This window comes from Piliocolobus tephrosceles, chromosome 1 (genome assembly GCF_002776525.5).
Source record: "Piliocolobus tephrosceles isolate RC106 chromosome 1, ASM277652v3, whole genome shotgun sequence".
NCBI lineage: Eukaryota > Metazoa > Chordata > Mammalia > Primates > Cercopithecidae > Piliocolobus > Piliocolobus tephrosceles.
The window spans coordinates 206,976,822-206,996,483 of NC_045434.1; the positions used below are offsets into that span (position 1 = coordinate 206,976,822).

General features: G+C 44.4%; 1 protein-coding gene across 1 annotated transcript in view; it reads right to left on the reverse strand.

Moving 5' to 3' along the window:
- Window positions 1-19,662, reverse strand: part of FHAD1 (forkhead associated phosphopeptide binding domain 1) — a 157,330-nt gene that overhangs the window by 112,263 nt on the left and 25,405 nt on the right. Inside the window, exon 3 of the mRNA XM_026448299.1 lies at window positions 18,335-18,541. Within this exon, the coding sequence (XP_026304084.1) occupies window positions 18,335-18,541 (207 nt within the window). The remainder of the gene's footprint in view (window positions 1-18,334; window positions 18,542-19,662) is intronic.

Below are 19,662 nucleotides of genomic sequence, written 5' to 3' on the forward strand. Positions count from 1 at the left end.
GAGTGTTTACATCACAGAAATCAGGAAATGCTATAAATCAGGGATTGATTTTTTTTGTTTTGTTGCTTGTCTATCTTAGGAAAGTGTTGGATAAAATATTAATAATACAGATGAGATTTAAAAGTGTTCTGTGTCTATAGCCATCACTGTGAGTAGCACAAAAAATACGGAGGAAATTTTCTTCTGATATTCAAAAACTATTATCCAGTAGTTTCTTCCGGTATTCAGAAACTATTTTTTTGTTGTTGTTGTTGAGACGGAGTCTTGCTCTGTCACCCAGGCTGGAATGCAGTGGCCCGATCTTAGCTCACTGCAAGTTCCGCTTCCTGGTTCACGCCATTCTCCTGCCTCAGCCTCCGAAGTAGCTGGGACTACAGGCGCCCGCCACCTCGCCCGGCTAGTTTTTTGCATTTTTTTAGTAGAGACGGGGTTTCACCGTGTTAGCCAGGATGGTCTCGATCTCCTGACCTCGTGATCTGCCCGTCTCGGCCTCCCAAAGTGCTGAGATTACAGGCTTGAGCCACCGCGCCCGGCCAGAAACTATTATCTGATAGCGAAGAAGATGCTCATGTCATTAATGAATATGTGAGGTTCCAACACAAATCTTTCTTATTTCACTTTCATCTTACTCATGAAGGTAAACTAATATATCCACCAGTATTCCGGTTGGAAACTTACTCATTCATCAATTGCTACCGTAAGTTGGCAAGGGATACAAGAGTTTGGCAAAAATCAATAAAGACCTCTGTAAGAATCAATGGCTCTATGGAATTTACGATAAATTTGCAATAGTCTTGCATATTTTGTTATTATTTATAAAGAATATGCTACACGTTCTTTGTGTCAGTAAGCTTTATGCTATACCTGCATACTTTACTTTTTCAGACACTCACCAGCATAGCACTGGCTGGGCCCAGTGCCCAGTGAAGAGCCCGGCCCACACTGTAGGTGCCTGCTGACCGAACTGAATTGAACAACTGGTGAACAGAGCCAAAGTTAAAAAAACTTTCAGCTGATTCTGGGGCTGGGATAGGGAAAATGCACTATGAGCCCGGGGCATCTTTAACAGCAGAAAGTGAGTAAGTGTTCAAAAACAGAAAGTGCAGGCCCGGTTAGAGGGCTGGACAACCAACCCAAAAGAGCTCCAGTGGGCAAGGCTAGAACAATATGAGCTGCAAAATCAGTAACATCATGGTGGATTACAGCACAGAGAATCAAATAAATACACAGCAGTCCATACGGATATAAATACATGCATGAGTACATAATTCAATGGCAGAGAAGAGACACTTCCTTATAGAAGAATGTAACACACATAGGTAATCCCCATCCAGGAGGTGGAGCTGAGTCTTTTTTTTTTTTTTTGAGACGGAGTCTCGCTCTGTCTCCCAGGCAGGCTGGAGTGCAGTGGCGCGATCTCCGCTCACTGCAAGCTCTGCCTCCTGGGTTCACGCCATTCTCCTGCCTCAGCCTCCCGAGTAGCTGGGACTACAGGTGCCCTCCACCATGCCCGGCTAATTTTTTGTAATTTTAGTAGAGACGGGGTTTCACCATGTTAGCCAGGATGGTCTCGATCTCCTGACCTCATGATCCGCCTGCCTTGGTCTCCCAAAGTGCCGGGATTACAGGCATGAGCCACCACGCCCTGCCGAGCTGAGTCTTAATCAATGCCCGCTCCCTCCCCTCCTTTTTTTTTTTTTTTTTTTTTTTGAGATGGAATCTGGCTCTGTCACCAGGCTGGAGTGCAGTTCCATGATCTTGGCTCACTGCAACCTCCACCTCCCAGGTTCAAGCAATTCTCCTGCCTCAGCGTCCCGAGTAGCTGGGACTACGGTTGTGTGCCACCATACCCAGCTAATTTTTGTATTTTTAATAGAGACGGGGTTTCACCATGTTGGCCAGGATGGTCTCCATCTCTTGACCTTGTGATCGGCCCATCTCATCCTCCCAAAATGCTGGGATTACAGGTGTGAGCCACTGCACTCGGCCTCCCCTCTCCTTTGAGGGTGGGCTATGCTTAGTGACTTGCTACCAAATAACAGATTTGTGGACAAGGAAGCAGTAAGTTGACTGTGGAGAAACCTGGCCAATATCCTCTCAACCCTGTGAAGTGAACATTAGAGGGATGCCAGGTGGCTATCAGTGCCCCTGAAATGATGAGACGATAGGGACACTTTACCTTTGTGGCAAGCTTTCCGAAAGCTGGGACCCCACTCTAACCAGAGGAAAACATCAGATGAATCCAGACCGGGGGACATTCTCTGGGATACCTGGCCAGTAGTCTCAGGACAGTCAAGGCCATGGAAATCAAGGAAAGACTGAGAAATTGTCACAGACCAGGAGATATGATCAACAAAAGAACATGGTGCCCTGGAATGCATCATGGATCCTGAAGTTTGGCTGATATTAATAATAATGTGCCAATGTTGATTTTTCTTTTTTTGGTTTTGTAAAGGGTACTATGGTCATGTCAGATGTTAACCACGGGGAAACTGGGAGGCGGTAGACAGGAACCCTCTGTACAATCGTCACAGCTCTTCTGTGAATCTAACATTATTCCAAAATAAAAAGGTTATTTATTTATTTACTTTTTTTGAGACAGTGTCTCGCTCTGCCACCCAGGCTGGAGTGCAGTGGCGCGATTTTAGCTCACTGCAAACTCCGTCTCCTGGGTTCAAGCGATTCTTATGACTCAGCCTCCCGAGGCGCTGGGATTACAGTCATGCGCCACCACAACTGGCTAATTTTTTTGTATTTTTAGTAGAGATGGGGTTTTGCCATGTTGGTAGGTCTGGTATCGAACTCCTGGCCTCAAGTGATCCACCCACCTTGGCCTCCAAAAGTGCTGGAATTACAGGTGTGAGCCACCATGCCTGGCCAGCTTATTTAATTAAAAACAAAACAAAACAAAAACAAGCAAACAAACAAAAACTCTTTTAAGAGACCTTTGAGTTACCAGAAAAAAAAAAGTACAAAATCTACATGGAACTACTAATGTCTCTTATTCATACAGGGTGTCCTCTAGGTCTACTTTCAGCCTCTACTTCCTCTGATCTTACTCAATTTTACACTAATAACTACACAATTACAAGGACGGGAAGGGGCAAGAAGGAAGCAGGGAAGGAGGCACACTGATCCCAGCAGAGCAGGAATTGACTGCCAGACCCTAAAACGCAGACATAAGAGACCCAAGGCAACAGAGAGTGCTATGTGGGGCCTGGGAAGACAGCCTTCTCCATCTCAACAGCCCCTGGTTGGGGGCGGGGGGGGCGCCAGGATTCAAAATGGGGCAATAACTCTAAGTCCCCAAGAAAAGGATCAATTATGTCCAGGATTTTCCATTCCACAAATCGGGATTATACATGTTAGAACACAGAACAGCCAAGTTATATACTGCTTACACGTTTTAGAGCTTAAAGAAGTAGGTCCCTTTGAGCTATTCAAAAAGGCCATTCATCTGGAGTTTGGCCAGGTGGGTTAGGGGACACCTCAGTGCATTCTGGCCCATCTTACTTTCCACTTTTGTAGACCTTCTAGCTTAAAGTTTTCCTTTTCCTTTAAGTTCGAATTCATTTCCTGGTCAGTCCATAAAATGGGAAAGAGAATCTAAGGAGAAAAAACTTAGATTTTTGCAAACTGCCTTTTCTACCCCTAGACTCGACCTGCTGGAGCTCAGTCTTGCCAGATTGAGTGAATGAACCAATGCATGATCAACTAACTTAGGAAAAGCGGCGATGTGGCTGCGGTTTGGGAAGAGTGTGACCTGCAGGAAGCAGCCACGGTTGATCCCTGGGGCTTTGGGCTGGTCCGTGTTCTGTTTCACCAGGATGCTAAGGCTTCCGCCTGCGCTCTTCCCTGCAGTCCCCTATGCTGTCTGCACACTGTAGACATCTGAGGACGAAGCAAACTTCAGGATCCTGTCTGTGTTTTTGCCGAGGACATTGTGCCCGAGGCTGTCTGCTGCCCTGTGCCCTCCACTTCACGGGCTTTGGAAAATGTCCTTTGATATAAAAAACCTGGTCTCAGGATTTTTCATCACATCAGCAGGTCCCTCCAAGGAGCTGTAACAGCATGGTGTAGAGGTAAATACTACATGATCGGGCTGGGAGATGACAAAGCTTGGCTAGCCAGACGTTTCGTCTGAAGTGTGCCACGCTCTCTGGTTCTTTGTTCAATCCGCAGTTACTCCGCCTGTTACAGGCAAAGCCACAACCTTCTCAAGAACGGGGAGTACTTAAAGGTCCCATGAAGATGGGAACTGCCACCTTGCCTGGGATTAATGACTAAACCCCCAACTCTGTGTCCTTCTCATCATACACAGAGGAGAAAAACAAGCCACCCTACTTCTGGAGACCGGCCTGGAACTTTCCTGATAGAGAATGGATTATTCATCATTTTCTTTCCCCAAGCTCCTAGCCTGGAATCTCATTATGGAGGCTCAGCTTAGGCAGGAGGAATGCTTTCTTGCCATGGGCTTTCTTTTTTTCCTCCCTACATTGCATTCATCTCCTGCATAGGTGTGGGGGAGACACCCCTCCCTCCCACAATTCTATTAATTCTGGCGGGGCTCATCCCCTGCACTCCGGGGCAGGGTGTATGTCCCAGGCCTGACCAGTCAGAGCATTCCATGTCTCTGGCCTCAGTGATTGGTTCGGGGATAGTCATGTGATCCAAGCCAAGCCAATGAAGAAGCTTGCTCTTTTCCTAGAACCGCTGAGTTTGGAAGGTGCTGGGGTTGCCAGCAGCCACGTCATTACAGGTGGGGAACCAATCTGCTTGAGATTGTGAAGCTCACAAAGATGAAAGAGACAGATTCCCTTTTTTTTTGTTGTTTTTTGTTTTGTTTTGTTTTGTTTTAAGGATCAGAGAGTTTAACAGGCAAGAAAGAAGGAAGAAGACAGAAGGAAGAAGCTCCCCGTTATAGAGACGGAGGGAGGGGGGCTCCAAAGCCAAGAAAGGTAACCCCAAGAGACAGATTCCTGAGCATCCCTTGAGCACCTGGATCTAGCCAGGCCTGAAGCTGGGGCTTCTGGCCTTTTCAGTTACAAGCAAAATAACTTCAACTACTTCTTCTTTTGCTTAGGCTAGTCTGAGATGGGTTTCTGACACTTGCAAACAGTACAATTTTCTGGACAATATGCTTATTGACACTCGAGCACAAATATCACTGTGTACTCAGAATGAAAGGTGTTAATGCGGGTTCTGACTTGTTTGAATAAAACCCACCAGGCTATAATCATGCACCAAATTTACCTTTAAACTTGTAAGAGTAAAGCAGTGGCCCCAGAGAAGAAGTGATTCAAGACCAAGGAACCAACCACAGGTAGTGAAACATTAGGTGGAGAAATTTGGAACAAATAAACAGTTCTCTAGCTACAGCAGCTTTTGGACTATAAACCTCAAATTTCTGTTTCAAAAGTTATACCAGGGAAAACATTCCAAAGTTTTAAAAGAAAACTTCCAGTTGAAGAAACATGTAAAAGTTATAAACATTCATCTGTTGTGTATATTATATATTAACATCAAGCACATTTATCAGATGTGTCAATATATTATTACTATATATGGAAATGCATATACATGTATGTGTATATTTAGAACCACATATCTCCAAGTTCTAGTTTAAAGAGGTAATGAAGGCCGGTAATTCCCGCACTTTGGGAGGCCGCGGTGGGCAAATCACCTGAGGTCAGGAGTTCAAGACCAGACTGACCAACATAGAGAAACTCCTCTACTAAAAATACAAAAATTAGCCAGGCATTGTAGTGGGCGCCTATAATCCCAGCTACTTGAGAGGCTGACGCACGAGAATTGTTTGAACCCAGGAGGCAGAGGTTGCTGTGAACCGAGATTGTGCTACTGCATTCCAGCCTAAGCAACAGAGTGAGACTCTGTCTCAAAAAAAAAAAAAAAAAAAAAAAAGAAGTAATGAAGACTGTTCAAAGCCTATTTTCCCTTTTTCCTGTTCCTCAGTTAACTAAGTAAACTTAACCAGCGCAGTTCCTAGCAGAGAGTGGGGGCATTCGTTCTTTCTCCTGTCCCCAGCTAGCCTTTCTTTCAGACACTGGGTAAATGAAAGAGGCAGTAGAGCATAGTGTTATGAGCAGAGGTTGGTAAACTTTTGCTTAGAGAGCCAGACAGTAAATATTTTTGGCTTTGTGTGCCATATGATCTCTGTCCACTCAACTCTGCCATTGGAGCAGAAAAGCAAACACGGGCAATACCAAAATGAATGGGCATGGAGGTGTTACAATAAAACTTTATTTATAAAAACAGGAGATGGTCTCAATTTGGCCCATGGGATGTAGTCTGCCCACCTCTGGTTAAGAACATGGAATTTAGAATTAAGCAGAATTGGTTCAGCTACCTCCTCTGCCTCATACCATCTCTAACCCCGAAAAATGTGTCACTTTTTGTGCTTCACCTGTAAAATGGAGATGACAACAGATACTTCTTACTTTGTGAGAACTGAATGAGATCATATATATTAAGTACTTAGAACACTTCCTGGTATGTATAATAAATGCTCATTAAACATTAGCCACCAGACATTATCATCACCATCAAAAAAGAAACTGAAAGGGGGGAATGGAGTTTGTCCAGGAACATCAGCAACATCCCTGGTGAAAAGATGGTGGAGGTGAATAAGGAAGGCCCTATCTGAAACTGCATTTTCTTCTATCATTGGTAGCTTTCATTTCTACTCACATGATATATCGTCCCCCATGAGCATGTAAAGTGGCAGGCTGGCAGGATTGCAATGAGGAACTTGCCTGAGCTCTCAGGTTACCGAGGTCCTCTGAGCTGTTGGGAAGGACTCCCAGACCAGGCCTCAGGAGACTTAATCCTGGTTCTGGCTGTAATAGATTATGCAATCTGGGAACATTGCAGAACCTCTTTGGGCTTCAGTTTATACAATGATGGGATAGTCCCAAAGACCTGTATGCAGATTCTGAAGGGGGAAAGGGAGCCTGTGGCTAATGTGTTCCTGACTGGCAAAAGTTGGAAACTGAGGCTCAGAAAGGCTATATTGCCATTGGAGTTTGAACTGTAGTCTATCGTACTGCAAAGCCTTTGTGTTCTTCACTGCACTCCCAAAGAGCTTCCCCTTTCAGGCAGTGAGTAGCCAGGCATATGGGCAATCTTTAGGTTGGGCAGGATGTCATGAGGTTGCAAGAGGGACAAAGGACTGTATCCAGAAGTCACGTGGGAAGCTCTGGCTGGAATGGGAGCAGGGCAGAACAGGCCAATGTAGGTTTCCTTACCAAGGAAACCTTCCTTACCAAGCTGCTTTATAAGAACGGCACCACTGTTCATAGGACAACCCTCATCACAGCTCCTTTTTCTGGAAATCATAAAGCACTAAAGAAACTAACAAGCAAACATCATAATGGCAGGCACAACGTGGCAAGCACATCTGACTTTGTGACTTGGATGTCACACGCCTGACACTTAGGCAGAGACTCCATGTTACTACTCAACAGTTGCTTCAGGGCATCACCAATGGCCCTGTAGGTCATGCCTCACACAACTCCAGGGGGTGCCATCTTCATGAACTCTACTGTGAATGGTAACTGGAGCTGTGCAAGGTTGTGGCCCTAGGCTATACTTTTTTTGTTTTGTTTTTTTGAGACAGAGTCTCACTCTGTTGCCCAGACTGGAGGGCAGTGGCATGATCTTCGCTCATTGCAACCTCTGCCTCCCGGGTTCAAGCAATTCTTGTCCCTCAACCTCCTAAGTAGCTGGGACTATAGGTATGCGCCACCACACCTGGCTAATTTTTTGTGTTTTTGGTAGACATGGGGTTTCACTATGTTGGCCAGGCTGGTCTCGAACTCCTGGTCTCAAGTGATCCTTCTGCCTTGGCCTCCCAAAATGCTGAGATTACAGGCATGAGCCACCGTGCCCGGTCCCTAGGCTATACTTTGGCAAAAGAGCTATGATATATAATGTGTACTCCTGATCATATCGTGGGTGCCAATGTACTTTGTCAACAAGAGTTTCTTTGTTTTTCTACCTTGTATGTCATCCACGGGCAAGTTATTTGCAAAGGCATCCACCTGGTAGTTGGGAGGTCTTGGGAGGTTTTCTGTCCGTGGGAAGGCTCACAGCGGAGGCAGGTGGTTGCTAGCGTGCTCCTCTTATCTTCCTGCTATCACAGGCGCCAGATGTTGGGCTAAGCAATTTACAAACAATGACCTGTTTAATACTACAGTAACCCCACATGGGAGGAACTATTAGGATTCCAATTTTACAGAAATGGGAACTGAGGCTCTGAGAAGTGAAGCAACTTGTGCATGATCCCACAGCTGGTCAAGAGCAGGGCAGAACTGTGCGGGGCAGACTCACCCGAACTTCAGGGCACCCACGCTAGCCACTGTGATGTCTACAAACACATTTGGGTCTCTAACTTCTGCCTCTACCTCCCATTCCCTATTGAAATGGCTGTCACATCCCTCTCTCTTGGTTATGGCCACCACAAAGCCGGAAATAAATGTTTCTGTTTGGGAACTCTTTCTTGGGAAAAGAACAGCTAAGCCTTACAATATTAGGACAGTCCTCTTCCAAAGGAAACAGTCCTTGAAAACTCTACCGCAGGGAAGACGCAGCGCCTACTCCAGGGACTCAAAGAATCAATAAGAGACAAGAGCATGCTGGAATCAAGACAGCTACACATTTCTTAGAAAAACTGGACCCCAAAATGAGATGAGATTGGATGAGATATGCTCTTCACTATCTCCTTTTTTCTTTTTTATAGCTCACAGGTCGAGGTCATTGGGCAAATGGAAAGGGAAGCCATCGGAAGGAGTAACTCAGTCCACATGGCTGCTGTCACTCAGGCCTGCAGAGGACCCTTTGTCACAAAGAGCTCAGAGGAAGCCTGCATGAATGTCTCTCGATCTAAGAATGCTCTGAAAGGGAGCCGAGAGCAGTTTTGTGAGGATAGGGGTGGAGGTGTGTGGGGGGGTCTTCTGAGGAAAACCTGGCAGGGACAGAGGCTCGGGCTGTCCCCTGGAAGGCTCAGGCTGCTGTGAGGTGCCCTGGGCATGGGCCAGGGGGCATCTGTCTGGCTGCCAACAGTCCCTTAGCTAATAAAGCAGGAGGCAACTGCATGTAAAAATAAGAATTTAGGCCGGGCGCGGTGGCTCAAGCCTGTAATCTCAGCACTTTTGGAGGCCGAGACGGGTGGATTACGAGGTCAGGAGATCGAGACCATCCTGGCTAACCTGGTGAAACCCCGTCTCTACTAAAAAATACAAAAAACTAGCCGGGCAAGGTGGCGGGCACCTGTAGTCCCAGCTACTCGGGAGGCTGAGGCAGGAGAATGGCGTAAACTCGGGAGGCGGAGCTTGCAGTGAGCTGAGATCCGGCCACTGCACTCCAGCCTGGGCGACAGAGCGAGACTCCGTCTCAAAAAAGAAAAAAAAAAGAAATAAGAATTTTAAAAATTCATGTACAGTCAAGTGACTGTAAAAGTGTGCTTTGTTGTCTTTGAAAACCAGTTGATGATACTGCTGTAGCTAGCAGCTGACTCAATGGTTTTCTCCCAATTGTACCTGCAAGTGGAAACAGAGTTTTAATTCACAGCTGATCCTGGGCAAATTACTTTACCTCCCCGAGTTTCAGGTTCCTTGTCTATAAAATGGGGATCATGAGAGAGCCCAATCCATAGGCTGTTGCATTAAATAGGGGAAAGTAGGTAAATGCCTTAGCACAGTGTCCCTCCTGTTCCTCCTCATCATTCCATTATAATAACTCTACCGATCTCATTCATTAACAAAATAGAAACTATTATAAAAAACAGAATTTTTTTTTGAGGCAGAGTCTCGCTCTGTCACCCAGGCTGGAGTGCAGTGGCATGATCTCAGCTCACAGCAACCTCCACCTCCCAGGTTCAAGCAGTTCTCCTGCCTCAGCCTCCAGAGTAGCCGGGACTACACAGGCACATGCCACCATGCCTGGCTAATTTTTTTTGTATTTTAGCAGAGACGGGATTTCACCGTGTTGCCCAGGCTGGTCACAAACTCCTAAGCTCAGGCAATCTGCCCAGCTCCACCTCCCAAAGTGCTGGGATTACAGGTGGGAGCCACTGTACCTGGCCAAAACAGAATCTTTTACAATACATTCTCTTGCTCCTTCAATAGTCAGGGTTGGACGTCTTTACCACTGGGTGACACACTTATGTGATTAAAACAAAATACCCCTCCCCACATTTGTACACTTAGGCTCACAGCTGCATCATTTGCAATAGGCAAAAGGTGGAAGGAGCCCACATGTCTACCCATGGAAGAATGGATAAGCAAAATGTGGTCTACCATACAAGGGAGTGTTCTTCAGCTTTCAAAAGGAAGGACAGTCTGATGCATGCTACAGCATGGATGAACCTTGAGGACTTGGTGCTAAGTGAAACCAGCCAGACACAAAAGGACAAATATTGTATTATTTCATTTATACAAGGTACCCAGAGTAGTCAGATGCACAGAGACTGGAATGAGGGGGCAACAGGGAGACAGTGTGCTGTTGTTTAATAGGGACAGAGTTTCAGTTTTGCAAAATGAAAAGAGTTCTGTGGATTGATGGTGTGGCAGCAGTACCACAATATGAATGCACTCAACACTGAACTGTACCTTAGAAATGGTGAATATGGTGAATTTCATGTTACGTGTATTTTACCACAATTTAAAATATAAAAAGTTGCACTGAATTAGCATGCCTTTGAAAATTGTGGGGAGGTTCCAAGATGGCCAAATAGGAACAGCTCCTGTCTGCAGCTCCCAGCATGAGCGACACAGAAGACGGGTGATTTCTGCATTTCCAACTGAGGTACTGGGTTCATCTTACTGGGGCTTGTCAGACAGTGAGTGCAGCCCACGGAGCAGGGCGGGGCATTGCCTCACCCAGCAAGTGCAAGGGGTCAGGGAATTCCCTTTCCCAGCAAAGGGAAGCCATGACAGACAGTACCTGGAAAATCGGGACACTCCCACCCTAATACTGTGCTTTTCCAACAGCCTTAGCAAATGGCACACCAGGAGATTATATCCTGTGCCTGGCTCGGAGGGTCTCACGCCCATGGAGCCTCGCTCACTGCTAGCACAGCAGTCTGAGATCGAACTGCAAGGTGGCAGCAAGGCTGGGGGAGGGGCGTCTGCCATTGCTGAGGCTTGAGTAGGTAAACAAAGCAGCTGGGAAGCTCAAACTGGATGCAGCCCACCACAGCTCAAGGAGGCCTGCCTGCCTCTGTAGACTCTACCTCTGGGGGCAGGGCATAGCTGAACAAAAGACAGCAGAAACTTTTGCAGACATAAACGTCCCTGTCTGACAGCTTTGAAGAGAGTAGTGCTTCTCCCAGCATGGAGTTTGAGATCTGAGAATAGACAGACTGCCTCCTCAAGTGGGTCCCTGACCCCCGAGTAGCCTAACTGGGAGACACCTCCCAGTAAGGGCCGACTGACACTTCATACAGCTGGGTGTCCCTCTGAGACAAAGCTTCCAGAGGAAGGATCAGGCAGCAACATTTGCCGTTATGCAATATTTGCTGTTCTGCAGCCTCCGCTGATGATACCCAGGCAAATAGGGTCTAGAGTGGACCTCCAGCAAACTCCAACAGATCTGCAGCTGAGAATCCTGACTGTTAGAAGGAAAACTAACACACAGAAATGACATCCACACCAATAACCCATCTGTATATCACCATCATCAAAGACCAAAGGTAGATAAAACCACAAAGACAGGGAGAAACCAGAGCAGAAAAGCTGAAAATTCTAAATATCAGAGCACCTCTTCTCCTTCAAAGGAACACAGCTCCTCGCCAGCAATGGAACAAAGCTGGATGGAGAATGACTTTGACAAGTTGAGAGAAGGCGGCTTCAGACGATCAGATGATTCATAGGTAATAACAAACTTATCCGAGCTAAAGGAGGATGTTCGAACCCGTTGCAAAGAAGCTAAAAACCTTGAAAAAAGATTAGACGAATGGCTAACTAGAATAAACATAAACAGTGCGGAGAAGTCCTTAAATTACCTGATGGAGCTGAAAACCATGGCACAAGAACTACGTGATGCATGCACAAGCTTCAGTAGCCAATTTGATCAAGTGGAAGAAAGGGTATCAGTGATTGAAGATCAAATGAATGAAATGAAGTGAGAAGAGAAGTTTAGAGAAAAAAGAATAAAAAGAAACAAACAAAGCCTCCAAGAAATATGGGACTATGTGAAAAGAACAAATCTACATCTGACTGGTGTACCTGAAAGTGAAGGGGAGAATGAAACCAAGTTGGAAAACACTCTTCAGGAACTTCCAGTCTAGCGAGGCAGGCCAACATTCACATTCAGGAAATACAGAGAACACCACAAAGATACTCCTTGAGAAGAGCAACTCCAAGACACATAATTGTCAGATTCACCAAAGTTGAAATGAAGGAAAAAAATGTTAAGGGCAACCAGAGAGAAAGGTCGGGTTACCCACAAAGGCAAGCCCATCAGACTAACAGCAGATCTCTCCGCAGAAACTCTACAAGCCAGAAGAGAGTGGGGGCCAATATTCAACATTCTTAAAGAAAAGAATTTTCAACCCAGAATGTCATATCCAGCCAAACTAAGCTTCATAAGTGAAGGAGAAATAAAATCCTTTACAGACAAACAAATGCTGAGAGATTTTGTCACCACCAGGCCTGCCTTACAAGAGCTCCTGAAGGAAGAACTAAACATGGAAAGGAACAACCTGTACCAGCCACTGCAAAAACATGCCAAATTGTAAAGACCATCGATGCTATAAAGAAACTGCATCAACTAACAAACAAAATAACAAGCTAACATCATAATGACAGGATCAACTTCACACATAACAATATTAACCTTAAATGTAAATGGGCTAAATGCCCCAATTAAAAGACACAGACTGGCAAATTGAATAAAGAGTCAAGACCCATCAGTGTGCTGTATTCAGGAGACCCATTTCACATGCAGAGACACACACGGGCTCAAAATAAAGGGATGGAGAAAAATCTACCAAGCAAATGGAAAACAAAAAAAAGCAAGGGTTGCAATCCTAGTCTCTGATGAAACAGACTTTAAACCAAAAAAGATCAAAAGAGACAAAGAAGGCCATTACATAATGGTAAAGGGATCAATTCAGCAAAAAGAGTTAACTATCCTAAATATATATGCACCTAATACAGGAGCACCCAGATTCATAAAGCAAGTCCTGAGAGACCTATGAAGAGACTTAGACTCCCACACAATAATAGACACTTTAACACCCCACTGTCAGCATTAGACAGATCAACAAGACAGAAAGTTTACAAGGATATCCAGGAATTGAACCCAGCTCTGCACCAAGCAGACCTAATAGACATCTATAGAACTCTCCACCCCAAATCAACAGAATATACATTCTTCTCAGCACCACATCACATTTATTCCAAAATTGACGACATAGTTGGAAGTAAAGCACTCCTTAGCAAATGTAAAAGAACAGAAATTATAACAAACTGTCTCTCAGACCACAGCACAATCAAACTAGAACTCAGGATTGAGAAACTCACTCAAAACCACTCACCTACATGGAAACTGAACAACCTGCTCCTGAATGACTACTGGGTACATAATAAAATGAAGGCAGAAATAAAGATGTTCTTTGAAACCAATGAGAACAAATTCACAACATACCAGAATCTCTGGGACACATTTAAAGCAGTGTGTAGAGGGAAATTTATAGCACTAAATGCCCACAAGAGAAAGCAAGAAAGATCTAAAATTGACACCCTAACATCACAATTAAAAGAACTAGAGAAGCAAGAGCAAACACATTCAAAAGATAGCAAAAGGCAAGAAATAACTAAGATCAGAGCAGAATTGAAGGAGACAGAGACACAAAAAAAACCCTTCAATAATCAATGAGTCCAGCAGCTGGTTTTTGTTGAAAAGATCAACAAAATTAATAGACCACTAGCAAGACTAATAAAGAAGAAAAGAGAGAAGAATCAAATAGATGCAATAAAATATGACAAAAGGGATATCACTACCGATCCCACAGAAATACAAACTGACATCAGAGAATACTATAAACACCTCTACACAAATAAACTAGAAAATCGAGAAGAAATGGATAAATTCCTGGACACACACACCCTCCCAAGACTAAACCAGGAAGAAGTTGAATCCCTGAATAGACCAATAACAGGCTCTGAAATTGAGGCAATACTTAATAGCCTACCAATCAAAAAAAGTCCAGGACCAGATGGATTCACAGCCAAACTCTACCAGAGGCACAAAGAGGAGCTGGTACCATTCCTTCTGAAACTATTCCAATCAATAGAAAAAGAGGAAATCCTCTCTAATTCATTTTATGAGGCCAACATCATGCTGATACCAAAGCCTGGCAGAGACACAACAAAAAAAGAGAATTTTAGACCAATATCCCTGATGAACATCGATGCAAAAATCCTCAATAAAATACTGGCAAACTGAATCCAGCAGCACATCAAAAAGCTTATCCACCACAATCAAGTTGGCTTCATCCCTGGGATGCAAGGCTGGTTCAACATATGCAAATCAATAAACATAATGCATCATATAAACAGAACCAAAGACAAAAACCACATGATGATCTCAATAGATGCAGAAAAGGCCTTCGACAAAATTCAACAGCCCTTCATGCTAAAAACTCTCAATAAACTAGATATTGATGGGATGTATCTCAAAATAATAAGAGCTATTTATGACAAACCCACAGCCAATATCATACTGAATGGGCAAAAACTGGAAGCATTCCCTTTGAAAACTGGCACAAGACAGGGATGCCCTCTCTCACCACTCCTATTCAACATAGTGTTGGAAGTTCGGGCCAGGGCAATCAGACAAGAGAAAGAAATAAAGGGTATTCAATTAGGAAAAGAGGAAGTCAAATTGTCCCTGTTTGCAGATGATATGATTGTATATTTAGAAAACCCCATCGTCTTAGCCCAAAATCTCCTTAAGCTGATAAGCAATTTCAGCAAAGTCTCAGGATACAAAATCAATGTGCAAAAATCACAAGCATTCCTATACACCAATAACAAACAGAGAGCCAAATCATAAGTGAACTCCCATTCACAATTGCTTCAAAGAGAATAAAATACCCAGGAATCCAACTTTCAAGGGATGTGAAGGACCTCTTCAAGGAGAACTACAAACCACTGCTCAACGAAATAAAAAGGACACAAACAAATGGAAGAACATTCCATGTTCATGGATAGGAAGAATCAATATTGTGAAAATGGCCATACTGCCCAAGGTAATTTATAGATTCAATGCCATCCCCATCAGGCTACCAATGACTTTCTTCACAGAATTGGAAAAAACTAAAGTTCACATGAAACCAAAAAAGAGCCCGCATTGCCAAGACAATCGTAAACCAAAAGAACAAAGCTGGAGGCATCACACTACCTGACTTCAAACTACACTACAAGGCTACAGCAACAAAAACAGCATGGTACTGGTACCAAAACAGAGATATAGACCAATGGAGCAGAATAGAGCCCCCGGAAATAATACCACACATCTACAACCATCTGATCTTTGACAAGCTTGACAAAAACAAGAAATGGGGAAAGGATTCCCTGTTTAATAAATGGTGCTGGGAAAACTGGCTAGCCATATGTAGAAAGCTGAAACTGGATCCCTTCCTTACACCTGATACAAAAATTAATTCAAGATGGATTAAAGACTTAAATGTTAGACCTAAAACCATAAAAACCCTAGAAGAAAACCTAGGCAATACCATTCAGGCCATAGGCATGGGCAAGGTCTTCATGACTAAAACACCAAAAGCAATGGCAACAAAAGCCAAAATTGACAAATGGGATCTAATTAAACTAAAGAGCTTCTGCACAGCAAAAGAAACTACCATCAGAGTGAATAGGCAACCTATAGAATGGGAAAAGATTTTTACCATCTACCCATCTGACAAAGGGCTAATATACAGAATCTACAAAGAACTTAAACAAATTTACAAGAAAAAATCAAACAACCCCATCAAAAAGTGGGCAAAGGATATGAACAGACACTTCTCAAAAGAAGACATTTATGCAACCAACAGACACATGAAAAAATGCTCATCATCACTGGCCATCAGAGAAATGCAAATCAAAACCACAATGAGATACCATCTCACACCAGTTAGAATGGTGATCATTAAAAAGTCAGGAGACAACAGGTGCTGGAGAGGATGTGGAGAAATAGGAATGCTTTTACACTGTTGGTGGGACTGTAAACTACTTCAACCATTGTGGAAGACAGTATGGCGATTCCTCAAGGATCTAGAACTAGAAATACCATCTTACCCAGCAATCCCATTACTGGGTATATACCCAAAGGATTATAAATCATGCTGCTATAAAGACACATGCACATGTATGTTTATCGTGGCACTATTCACAATAGCAAAGACTTGGAACCAAGCCAAATGTCCATCAATGATCAACTGGATTAAGAAAATGTGGCACATATACACCATAGAATACTATGCAGCCATAAAAAAGGATGAGTTCATGTCCTTTGTAGGGACATGAATGAAGCTGGAAACCATCATTCTGAGCAAACTATCTCAAGGACAGAAAACCACACACCGCATGTTCTCACTCATCGGTGGAAATTGAACAATGAGAACACTTGGACACAGGGTGGACTTGGACACTGGGCCTATTGTGTGGTAGGGGTAGGGGGAAGGACAGCATTAGGAGATATACCTAATGTAAATGATGACTTAACGGCTGCAGCACACCAACATGGCACATGTATCCATATGTAACAAACCTGCACATTGTGCACGTGTACCCTAGAGCTTAAAGTATAATAATAAATTTTTTAAAATTGCACAAACCAACACAAAACGTCAAGTATCTCACAGGTTTCTTTCTAGGACGTGGTGATGGCAATGTTCTGAAAGTGGCTTGTGCTGATGGCTGCACCCCTCTGTAAATACACTAAAATGTGTTGAACTGTATGCTTAAAATGGGCGGGGTTTATGCTGCATAAATTATACTTCTATAAACCTGTTGAAAACAAGGAATCAAACAAATGCTAAGTTCATGAGGAACCCTGTAGTGTGACGAGTGCACTCACTGCCTTGGTTGTGGTGATGGCTTCACAGGTATATCCACGTGCCCAAACCTAGCAAATGATGTGCTTTGGACATGCACAGTTTTATTGTATGTCAACTATACCTCAATAAAGCTGCATTTTAAAAAAAGCAGCATAGTTATCCACATAAGAATGAATCCCTTATATTTTATTAAACAATGCCCCTTTTGATGGGCATTTAGGTTTAAAATGTTATGCCACTACAAATAATACTTCAATAAATATCTCTGTATGAAAAAAAAGAAATACAGGTATTGTGTGTCCTCTTCCTCCCCCACTGGCAAGTCACGAAATTAGAATTTCCCATGAAGGGGCCCTGGGAACCTGTAATTTTACTGAACAGTCCCCCTCAAATTTTTTTTTTTTTTTTTTTTTTGAGATGGAGTCTCGCTCTGTCTCCCAGGCTGGAGTACAGTGGCGCAATCTCCTCTCACTGCGAGCTCCGTTGCCTTCCTGGTTTACGCCATTCTCCTGCCTTAGCCTCCCCAGAAGCTGGGACTACAGGCGCCCACCACCACGCCCGGCTAATTTTTTTGTATTTTTAGTAGAGACGGGGTTTCACCGTGTTCGCCTGGATGGTCTCGATCTCCTGACCTCGTGATCCGCCTGCCTCGGCCTCCCAAAGTGCTGGGATTACAGGCGTGAGCCACCGCGTCTGGCCCTCAAATTCTTATAATCAGACATGTTTAGGGTAACGCTGGCTCCGACTTCACAGACTTGGCTTTTCAGGTGCTCACGTGTTGAGCGTCTACCTGGACACTGAGTTTCAGGCTCTACAGACATTCTCTCGATGCCATGTGCCGTTAAGAAGGCAGAGACCTGGGCATATGAAGAAGTCTGGCCCAGGTCACAGAGCTAGGAAGGAGCAGAGCGCTGATCTGCCTAAAAATGAAATCCATCTCTGCATTTTCAAAAACACACCTTGTTTTCTGCCTCCTCTCAGGAAGGTGGACATTTTTGGAAAACTCTGGTTCCATGTGAGCCAAGATGCAACTCCAAGAAATGCCCAGAAGAGGGTACTAAGATTCTCTCCTTCCTGGGACCCGCCAGAATGACTCAGAACTCCACAGAGTCAATTCTGTCGCTACCGACTGTGTGCAGCCTGGAATCACAGTGGCACCGCTGCGGATGAGCGCCACCCTGCGGCTGCATCTGAGTGCCGGGCTGCACGAAGGTGACACGGCCCCTCTATCCCCCAGTGGCCCAGACTCACCGGAGGTGGGTTTTCAATGACCAGTTCATAGGTCAGCCCTGCAGACCCAAATCTCAGGATGTCTCCAGGGATGAGCTTCACAGCCACGTTCTGAATGTGGCACTCGTTGACAAACGTGCCGTTGCGGGAATTGAAGTCCTGGAGAACAAAGCTGCACTCCGCCTCGTTATATTCGATGAGTGCATGGTGGTTGTCGATGTCAGGAGACTGCAATGGAGAAGGAGGACAGTCGTAGCCGTGAAAACAAAAATGACACGGCCCTTAATGTTTCGAGCTGAGTGTTTTACCTGTGTTGCTGCTGCCAGATCATCATGACAATCCTCATTTTAAAAGGAGGATGCTGAAGATCAGAGAGGTTAAGCAATTGTGCAAGGCCACACAGCTAGTGCATGAAGGAGCTGGGATATGTGCTCTGTCTGACACCAGACCTGGGGACAGGTACCTAAGTTGTTGGGTGGGGAAATCAGACAACACAAAGGCAAAGGGATCTTGGGAGAGTCTTATTGGGCAAATATGGGACCAGGGAATTGGCCATTTTCTTTTCTTTTTGTTTGTTTTTATTTTTTTTTTTTTAATTTTACTAAAATTGAAAATGGTCAAGGAATTGGCCATTTTCTATTTCCCTAACTCTACATGGGTACTTACGGTGGCACTCAGTACCAGGACAGGATGGCCCAAACAAGAAATAGAAAAAAGCACTAAAGAAGCCATTACCGTTAATTATACTCAGCAGTCATGGTTAACATTGAGGTTCACATCCTTCCACGTTTTTTTCTATGCTTACGTTCTTTTAATTTTTTTAAAACAAAATTAATCACACCTACATAGTTTTATAACTACCTTTTTAAAAAACTTGATGTACAATAAACATTTCCCATGTGATTAGTTATTTCCATTGCTTCTTAAAAGCGATTCAGGATTTGCCTAACCACAGATGACCTGCTTTTCAAAAGGGGGCTTGGGGCCGGGCGCGGTGGCTCACACCTGTAATCCCAGCACTTTGGGAGGCCGAGGCGGGCGGATCACGAGGTCAGGAGATGGAGACCATCCTTGCTAACATGGTGAAACCCCGTCTCTACTAAAAAATACAAAAAATTAGCCAGGCTTGATGGCGGGCGCCTGTAGTCCCAGCTACTTGGGAGGCTGAGGAAGGAGAATGGCATGAACCCGGGAACCAGAGCTTGCAGTGAGCTGAGATCACACCACTGCACTCCAGCCTGGGTGACAGAGCAAGACTCCCTCTCAAAAAAAAAAAAAAGGTGGGGGGGGTGCTTGGTGAGACCATGTTTCCCCAAAGGAAAGGGGCCCCAGCCAGTGCGTATGCGAAC